Raw genomic sequence first — 9954 nt, forward strand, 5'->3', positions numbered from 1 at the left:
CAGACCTGTGAGGGTCAGACCTGTGAGGGTCAGACCTGTGAGGGTCAGACCTGTGAGGGTCAGACCTGTGAGGGTCAGACCTGTGAGGGTCAGAGCTGTGAGGGTCAGATCTGTGAGGGTCAGATCTGTGAGGCACCGCACATTTTCACGTCAAGTTTGGATTTTATAAATCACAACCTTGGCATAAAAAGTGGCGTACGCAAGTTTCTGGGCTCAAATTGTGCGTACTCCAGTTTTATAAATCCGACCCCAGGTCTGTGAGGCACACACAGCTGAGGAGAATAAAATGTGTAAACTGGTTATATTGTTGTCATGTAGTTGGACACACACACACAGTGCAGGTCTGAGGAGAATAAAATGTGTGAACTGTTTAAGAAACATTTTAATTCTCAGTGAGAAAAAAACTGTCGACTCAGCAGATTAACTGAGAACAGCTCAGCTGTGATGGTTCCTCAGCTCCACAACATGCACACAAYACAKTTGTTGCTGTGTAAAGTTGTGTTTATGGATCGATGTCAGCTGTTCACAGTCCCACACCAGGTGCCGGGTACCCCCAGCATGTCAGTTTTTACGAGATGAGGCGCAGGAGGACGGTGCGTTCTTTTTTTTTATTTTTACAGGAGTAGGAACTGTGTGTTTCTTTACATCAACTTAATAAATATTTCTCTAAGTTCTACAAAAGTCACAACTTCCTGTGTGTTTACAGTCATTTATTAAAGATGTGTAGAGGTGGAAATGTCTCTCAGCCTCGTGCATCACTGAAAATAACAGCACACAGACATACAAACCAACACAAACACACACACCTTTGTGTGAGGCAAACACATTTTTACACTGCACTTCTTATTCAGACAGTTTTCTCCCTCACTCTCCATTKAATGTATAATTTTCCTGCATGTAAAGTCATGTCTGATCCCACAGAGAGACAACCTGAGGAGAACCTGGACACATTTACACCTGCTTTACAGGTGTAAATGGAGGCGTGTCAGGGGGAGGAGTCTCAGGTGTCTCAGCTCCACCTTCATCAGGATGTATAAAGGAAAGGTGAGCAGGAACCTGTGCACACAGTTTGATACATCTGATTTTTTTGTTGCGGAGCACTTTTCTAAATTTGTCCGTAGGTCAACTTTTAGTGTGAAAGTTACACAATCCTTTCTGCATGAGGCCAGATCCTGAAGACAACCCATGTTTTCAGGTGTAATTTACATGTTTTACATCAAAGTTACACAATCCTTTCTGCATGAGGCCGGATCCTGAAGACAACCCATGTTTTCAGGTGTAATTTACATGTTTTACATCAAAGCTACACAACTAAACACAGCTTCATTCTTACACACAAACACCTTCATTACAAGTTTGGAGTCTGCAAAATTTACACATTTGTTTTGAATCAAGAAACTTGTGCTGTACACACACTCATTGTTGTTTTAACCTTTTATAAGAACCTTTGGATATTATTTTAGATATCAGTGAAACATTTAAAGCAGAACAGCAGCTGGATCACTTTCATCTTTTCATTTAATGACCAACAGCAGTGAGAGTGGGGAGGACTACGAAGTCTCAGTTAAACCCTCTTTGTCATGYTGCAATGACTCATACTCTTTATAAAACACATATTTTCCATTTCTTTGTCCCAAAACCTGCAAACAATGTGAGTGTGAATGAACAGGTAGAATGGGTCAGAACCAGAACTGATCCCAGAGGACTGTTTGAAGTACCTGCAGCTTTCAAGCCTGGAGCGTTTGTGTTGGCAGCACCCATCTGCTCCCTCACAGAGTCCTGGTAATTCAGCTTCACCAGGTGATCCGGAGCAACGCGCCGACCGCTGCTTGGCTTGAAGCGTGGAAAAAAAACAGCCAAGTGAGGGCAGTCAAAAATTAAAAATATGCAAATGAGCTGCAAATATTTTCCAAGTTAAATATCCTGAAAGGCAGTTATGAGAGGAAACTGATTTTTTACTAATCTTTGGTCTGCAGTTAAAAAACAACATAAACTTTAAACATTTAAAAACAATGAATGTGATTTAGGTTAAAAACATCTCTACTAAAGCAACTAATCTGTGCTCCTCAGAGTATTTTCTTCTCCAGACCTTTGTGATGGTGAAGCACCCTGCAGTGCTACTTCAGACTGGACTCACAACCAGCGGTCCAATGGGAACCTTCTTTTGTATCATAAACTGTACCAGCTTGTTATATCACATTACATGCCTAACATTTCACAAATAACTCCTCTAAACAAAGTGCAGCAGGTGATTACACTCAATTACACAAGTATGACAAGAATGAAAACCTGTCACGGTTCTTCATGACTAAATGTGCTTCAGAGTGGGAAAAACAAAGTGGTACCTGGTCAAAGGCAGCGTACGGTGGCTCCACACACGTTTGTTTGTTCATGTCTGGAGCTGAGATGTTCGAGTCGCTGCTCAGTGAACCGTTCACCTCGAAGGGCACCAGGGACTTACGGATCTCCTGCAGGGCCTTGTGGTACGGGTGTTTCTGGTTGTTGGTACGCCCTTGTTGCTTCGTGTCATCGGAGACCATTTTCCCCTGACCTGCAGCGTCCACTTTAGGTGGGTCAGAGGGTTTGGACAGGTTGCGTAGGCTGTTTCGTATCTCCTGCAGCATTTGTTGGCTGTTGCCATTGTAGTTGCTGGCGGGGAACGTTTTGGGTCTCATCTGTCTGTATCCTTCAGGTTTCTCTCCTCTCTTCATGAACAAGCATGTATGATGGCGATGAGAGAAGATGAAGTGGTCACCAGTCCAGTCCTGGGAGCAGTGATGTCTGACCTCACATCTCCATGCTGCTGCTGCTGCAAACATTCAGTGTTACTAAATGTTTGGAGATAAAGAGTCATCCAACAGGGCATGAAATAATGTTACCAAACAGGTTGGGCTAAATGACAACGTGAGGATTACCGACACTATTTACCAAAACGATCATGTTTTTGTCACATATGGAAATCAAAAGTAGATTAAAAACACATAATAAATACAGAWAAATGTGTTATTTATCAGGCTGTAAATGACTCGAGAGAAACAGKTTTATTTCTAAGACCTTAGCTCGGTTAGCACTGGATGCTAACGTAGCGCTGCTTCATGTTTCACGTCAGAAACGGGAACAACAGCTGTGACTCTTTTTAAAAACATTTCCGGTGATAAAATAACTATTCTGATCATTCCAAGTTGTGTGAAATAAAACAACACAACCTAAGCGGCCTGTGTGAGGGTTAAAGCATCCTTTGCTCCTGTCCAACAACAGGTTAGCATGTTAGCTGGAACACAACTGGTGACATCTTACCGCTGTTTGCCGCCGCTTTTCTGCGCTTTTTATTCCGTTTTCAGGTCCAAACACGGATTATCTGAGCTGCACCAGTGAAGGACGAGTCTTCTGCTGGCCGTGTTCTACCGTGCTGACTGGTTCTGGTCCTGTTGAATTCCTGGGATTTCTGAATGACAAGTAGAAGCTAAAGCTCCAAGCTAACGACACAAACAAACGAGGGGATTTTCACAATAAAATCCCGGAAACGGATTTGACAAAAAAAAAAGTTTAGACAAAAGTATCTTTTGTGTACAAAACACTTGAAGGTATTTTATAGTTACTTTTCATGTATGTTCTGAATGAATGAATAAATAAAACAGAAGGCCATTTATGTGATAAAATGGGTGAAATCATGTGTATTATGCTGAATTTCTAAATTAAATGTTTGTGTTGTAAGGATGTCACAGGCCTTCACCTCATTTTAACCCTCCTGCTGCCCTGAGGTCAAAATAACACCTGAAGTTTAGAACCAAATGTAACAGAACCAGATTTAATCTTTATCTTGTCATCATCAGGAACCTGAACTATTTTATACTTGGTATTTGCATTTTTACTAAAATGTTGGTATAACAGAMGTATAATGTTGACTTTTGTAATAAAAGTAAAAACATGAGACATTTTTGTGTTTTCTTTATTAAATACTTTGAGTAATTCTGTACAAAACATTTTGTTRGATTGAACTTGAACAGTTTGATGTAAGAAAATCTCTGTAAAAATGCACCATACCAGAGATGGGAAGTGAGAGGACTCATCCAGTCAACAAACTTTAATGATCTGACCTGAATCTGATAAAATAAGGTCCATTCACACATTTTTGAACCAGCTGTATTAAACTGGGACATGTCTGTTGACAAAAATGGCCTCTCCATCAGTCCCACAGACTAAGCACTGTCCCAGCACATCCAGGCTGTTGACAGACAGCGTCTGGCTGGGCAGCATGTGACTGGTCTCCAGACGACTTTTACTGGAGTCTCCACTGAGCCAGGCACTGGTCAGGGACTGGTTCCCAGCAGCCGGGGTCATCGCATGTCGACAGGTCGYACTGCTGTTCCTGCTGCCTGTTAACACAAGAATCACAAGTAATATGAAAGTTAGATTATAAACCAGTTTACCTAAATGACAGAAACAATCTTTGATTTTAAGGTAAAAAAATGACCTGAAAATACTAATATACACAAGTGGTTTGATCAGTTTTATTAACAGAAAACAATAAATAAAAAATATTCAAAATAATTATACGGTTATATATTTCACACTCCAGGCTCATCACTGTAACACAACCGTTGTTTTAAAGGCCTGACGTTAGCTAAGCTGGATTAATTTCTAATCTATCAGAGAAGAGACTGACCTTGTAAAAAGGAGGGCATGTCTGAAGAAGAGGTRGTCTCCCAGTGCAGCAGAGAGCCGTCCTCTGAACACGTGAACAGATGATCGGGGTTGGTGGGGTGAAAGTGAACCTCCCACACTGAAAACCACAGAAAAGGTTGTAAAAACTCTTCACATGTACGACGGTTAAATGATTGTAGAGTAAATCTGACTTTCAGCTGAGTGGGCCTCGATAAGTGAGAAGGGCATGTTGCCTTGTCTCACGTCCCACACACACAGCATTCCATCCTGGCCTCCTGTGGCAACAATGTGCTGCTGGTTTGGGTGTCTGTCCACACAATGCAGGGGAACTCGATCTCCTGACCTGTTGGAACAAACTGGATGAAAGGAAAGAAAAAGAAGATCCTAAAGGTAAAATAAAACACAAACRGCTCTTACAAGGACAGGATTTGTGAAGGTGAGTTGCTTTGCAGCCTCAGGTCCCACAGCTTCAGCTGCCCGATGGAGTTCACAGTTAAAATCTCTGTAGTCCTCAGGTAGGTCACAGCACGGATTGTGCTGCTGTCTGCGTTGTCTGGTGGACCAAAACACAGCACGTTGACSTGACTTTATTCACGTTCAGTTCAATGAACAGGTCTGGTTCTCACCTATGACTCGAATCACTCCTTCTTGGTCAGCTCTGAAGACGATAATCCTGCCGTCCTCCCCGACTGTGATGACTTCAGGACTGCTGCAGACGAGTCCAGTGCAAGGAGCGTTGTCACAGGGGTGGTGGTGAGCCCTCGCCCACAGCTGACACACTGACATCGTCTGAGAGGGGCAAGGATGTTATACATTATTATAATAAATATATATTATTTGTTCTTTCATTTTATATGTCAGTTTGTGAACACCAAAAATAATTACTGTCTTTAAAAGAATACAGACATTATATTTTCAGGAGGACAGAGGGGAATCCGTCTTTCAAACCGTTCACACTGATCTGTGACAAACCCTGTCTCTAAACCAAACATCATGATGGTGGAAATAAAAAAATWAATTGTTTTTTCTCTTGAATCCTTGATTCATAAGGTTTTTCCTATCTAGTAGTGATGGGTCAAGCAACACCAATGCATGGAGCTCATAGAGCCAAACCCCATGTCGGTGCACGTATCACTAAAAGGTCATGTGACCAACACAGGAAGTGTTTAGAACTGACAGTGATGCAGCAGATTGTGTTTAAAGGAATCGTTTCTGTTAACGACATGCATCCAACAGATTCTCTGATCTTTAGCAGTTCTTTATCAAATTCATTAAGAATTATGGAGCTGCCTGAAGACAAAACAAATGTTTCCTCCTTCTGGGACAGTTTTCATCTCATATTCATTCATGTTGACCCCTTCACACATCGACCTGTAGCCTCAAAGCTCTGTTTTACTCTCCCACACGGGGGGGGGGGGGGGGGGGGGGGCAGTGTCTGCAGCACAAAGCAGGACGAAAGGACAGGAGGAGACAACTTATTTCTATCAGCAGTGAGATGAAAGACTGGTTATTTGATGTTACTGGTTATTGTCCTACAGGCTCTGAGATGTAAAAAAAATCTGTGTAAATTATGGATAATCTGTACAACTTGACTTGTAGGCAGATCAGAAAATAATGTGTTTGATATGATTTCTGTTCCTCTCAGTTTCCACATTCATCTATCTGAATTCAAAGTAACTCTTAGTTTACTGTGCATCATTTTTTCTGTGGTTAAATGTTGCATTTGTTGAACAGACCTTTCCTGTTTTTAACTYGAAGCTCCTCCTGAATGCTGAGTCATGATAGGAGCAGGCATGAGAACACAGATACACCCAGGATAAACTCATGTATACAGCCACTCTACAACTTACTCACAGTTGTTTTATTCAGTATTAATTACTATTTATTTATTTATCTCATTTTCACCGGTCAAGCTTCCAGGAAGCACATGCTGACTCCAGCCTCCTCTGTGCTGTGAGCAGCTGTTTTCTACAGCTGGAGAAGATCTATCAGAAAAACCAACAGACTCTATTTCAAAATGTTGGAAAAACATTTTTTAAATAAAAACGTAAAAAAAATCCTAGTCCACAAGCATTCACAACACGTTCACTTAGATTTTCATTTTCATACATGTTCACATTATTTATAGACTGTATCTAAAAATATCAAAGATATTTTAAATGTAATTGAAGATATGAAATAATACAATATAAAACAAAATAACTTAAATTATATTATTGTAAATTTGGTTGCCTGTAGGGACCTTTGATGTCCAGCAGGTGTCAGTATTCAGTGACACCGTCTCCAATGCATGATGGTTTTGGACCATACAGTTTTAGTTTTTAATTAATTAATAACAAATATAGGTAGGCAATGTTAAGAGTACGCCATTTCCTAATTCTTCTGAAAAATGTATCCAATTATTTCAAGGAATAAAGAAGTTATGTCCGTTTGTTGCAGAATCACTGCAGGTTCTCAACGTTAAACGAGGGAAAAAAGAAAAAAAATCAAACTATCTTTTGATCCTAAAATGGCCAAATTTTATTTATATCATCATCATTTTAGACAACTGTGGTATCAGTCTGTTAGCTCTGTCACTTGTAAAATTCATGTAATTTCATATTTATAGCCAGAGTTTGCAGTTATCTGCACATATATAAATTAAATCATAACGTAAAACAGCTCAAGCTGGTGATTTCTGATGGACCTGATTATAAAAGACATTAAATCCTGCTGGACCTGATTGTTTTGGTGGTGGCTGAAGATGGTGACCGCTCCTGTTGACGATGCAGTGACAAACCTCTCCTGGTCCAAAAACTAGAATAAATATAAAGAAAACAACATATTAACACACAGGTTTCTGAACACAACAACTAAAGATCATCAGATTAGATTTGATGACAACATTGTTTTTTATGTCAGTTGTTTCCTGCATATTTTAGAGGTTTGTCTGCTGAAACACAACTGGTCTAACTGATGTTCTTCTGCAGAACCTGAAGAACTACAGAAGAGCAGGAAGCTAACATACAGCTCTTTAGGACCATCACTGGTTAAAGGGTTCTACCTGAAGGTCAAGAACATCTCCATCATGCTTGTTTTCACAGATCAGCTGCGGATCTCCTTCATCTTCTGGACCCAAACTGCTCTGATGGTCACCAATGGACCAAAGGGAAACCTTGTTGTCCTGCACAAACAAACACATTGTGGGTTATTAAGTCTTTTAAACTATTTCCTTTTCAACAAATACTTCGATCAAAATGCAGAAGAGACATCTCCACAAATATGCAAAACTTTATTTAAATTTAACCCGTGTTTGTAAAGTAGAACAAACCGAAATAACACATGAAGGTTTATAATAAAATGTAGACAACTATTTTATGGTAATGAAAAGTATAAATGTGCTCATTAGAGCAAAGCTTAAATTACAGATATTTCGTGTTGAGTCTCGGCGCACAAACGTAACAAACCTCGTTGTCCCACGAGCCCGTCACAAAAACATCCGGCTGCTGTAGAGATGACTGTGAAACTGGACGCCATCTTGTCTTGCTAACTTTTTGAGACACGTATTTAGCGCTCTCCATGAAGACAGACGCAGTTCTGTCGCTAAATAAAAAATAGATAATAATTATTGATACTGGGCTAGCTTAGCTTTGTTTAGGCGCCTGCTACGTTGTACGTAGGTACGGTGGCGGAGGAGGACCAAAAACCGCCAACAGATTTCGTCACAGTTTTTTTGCGACACCTAGCGGTCTGCGCGTTACTGCGGCACATCCGGTACGGTGTTACATGATTTCCTTTTCAGCTAATATTTACTTGAAAGCATAAACTGATTAGATTAATTATTTTATAAAAGTACAGAGTTTTGTGTTCGGGTGTGTATTTAAAGGGCGATGAGCATAATTAAAACCATTTGAATGCCTGGTGACGTGTCCGCCGCTGCACGGTCTGCTCTGCAGGTTGTCTGTTTTCTGGGTAAAACTGTTGGCGCAGGCGCGGCACTGACAGCTGCTGTCTACGGTCTCCGTAAAGTCTGCTTCATAATGGCCTGGAAATCTGGAGGAGCCAGCCACGCAGAGCTCGTTAACAACCTCCGCAGTAAGTCCAGATGCACTTTAAACCCGCAGCACGGGTTATTTTTACCCAGGCGTCGACCCGAGGAGAGTTAGCACAGCTAGCTTCTGGTGGTCGTTGTTGACCCAGCCTTACCTCCCCTCTCTCTGTGTCCACTCCACCTTTACTAAAACACGGCTGGGACAGTCACGTTCACGTCGTTGCAGAAAAAAGAAGCAGAAATTACTGGAAATCTGTGTTATTGTGTTGTGAATGTTTAGGAAACTGCAGCGTAGCGTCAAATTAGCATTAGCCTGTTAGCTGAATGTGCGTCATCTGGGATTCTGTGGCTCTGCCCACAGATTAGTCAATCTCCCGTTTCTCCAACACTAAATGACAGCTGAACACAGGACAGTTTCTGCAGGGCTTTTAGTGAATAATGAAAAATAAATAAAACCACAGTTTAACATGAAACTGCGACCATTGGTTCAATTCAGTCTCAGAACTGTGCGAATGTCCTGAACCACTGAACAAAACTAACCCTAACCAGTACTTCCTGTGTGTACAACTATGTCTATGAACCATTCAACATAAGTACTCCCTGTGTGTACAACTATGTCTATGAACCATTCAACATAAGTACTCCCTGTGTGTACAACTATGTCTATGAACCATTCAACATAAGTACTTCCTGTGTGTACAACTATGTCTATGAACCATTCAACATAAGTACTTCCTGTGTGTACAACTATGTCTATGAACCATTCAACTCTAAGTACTTCCTGTGTGTACAACTATGTCTATGAACCATTCAACATGGGCCACACAGATATTTCTAGCATAATTTAATATTTCTACCACGGTTCGTTGATCTTAGATGACACAAAAATACATTTAATACAGTTTGGTGTGGTAGTAGCTGAGAGTCATTTACAACACATAATCTGACACATCTGGCAATATCCAAGAAGAACTTGTAGAAATCAGCAAATCCCATTAGAAAACAGTTGTGTGTATGCTGGTTTGTTTTGTTCACATTAATACAGTTTTACATAAATTTCAGTTGGTAAAATTATATAAAACTATGATTGAAGAGTTTTGTGCCTCTGCTCAGACAGAAACTGTTTTTAAAAGTACCACACCCACACTCCACAGGTTTGACTGACACTGTTACAAACCACACAAGAAGCATCCTTTACATAACAAACAAACAAACACATAAATAAATAAATAAATAAATAAATAAATAAATAAATAAAT

General features: G+C 40.5%; 3 protein-coding genes across 5 annotated transcripts in view; 1 reads left to right on the forward strand and 2 right to left on the reverse strand.

Moving 5' to 3' along the window:
* Positions 1-3460, reverse strand: part of lats1 (large tumor suppressor kinase 1) — a 19250-nt gene extending 15790 nt beyond the window's left edge. The window contains exons 1-3 of the mRNA XM_014031549.1: positions 3298-3460; positions 2346-2828; positions 1719-1833 (exon numbers count right to left, since the gene is read on the reverse strand). Coding sequence (XP_013887003.1) covers positions 1719-1833; positions 2346-2819 — 589 coding nt within the window. The 5' untranslated portion in view covers positions 2820-2828; positions 3298-3460. The remainder of the gene's footprint in view (positions 1-1718; positions 1834-2345; positions 2829-3297) is intronic.
* Positions 3461-3931: 471 nt separating this feature from the next.
* Positions 3932-8344, reverse strand: nup43 (nucleoporin 43). Its single transcript, XM_014031551.1, has 8 exons — positions 8112-8344; positions 7709-7828; positions 7384-7461; positions 5292-5454; positions 5083-5218; positions 4857-5008; positions 4667-4783; positions 3932-4376 (listed from the first exon to the last, which is right to left on the reverse strand). Exons 1-8 carry the CDS (start codon positions 8223-8225, stop codon positions 4147-4149), a joined length of 1110 nt encoding a protein of 369 aa, XP_013887005.1. The 5' UTR covers positions 8226-8344; the 3' UTR covers positions 3932-4146.
* Positions 8345-8558: 214 nt separating this feature from the next.
* Positions 8559-9954, forward strand: part of pcmt (protein-L-isoaspartate (D-aspartate) O-methyltransferase) — a 15166-nt gene continuing 13770 nt past the window's right edge. The window contains exon 1 of one of the 3 annotated variants that reach the window (XM_014031552.1): positions 8559-8739. In XM_014031552.1, the coding sequence (XP_013887006.1) occupies positions 8559-8739 (181 nt within the window). The remainder of the gene's footprint in view (positions 8740-9954) is intronic. The other 2 variants (XM_014031554.1, XM_014031553.1) reach the window with 2 other exon arrangements.

The sequence above is a fragment of the Austrofundulus limnaeus genome, unplaced genomic scaffold, assembly GCF_001266775.1.
Source record: "Austrofundulus limnaeus strain Quisiro unplaced genomic scaffold, Austrofundulus_limnaeus-1.0 Scaffold1269, whole genome shotgun sequence".
Classification (NCBI taxonomy): Eukaryota; Metazoa; Chordata; class Actinopteri; order Cyprinodontiformes; family Rivulidae; genus Austrofundulus; species Austrofundulus limnaeus.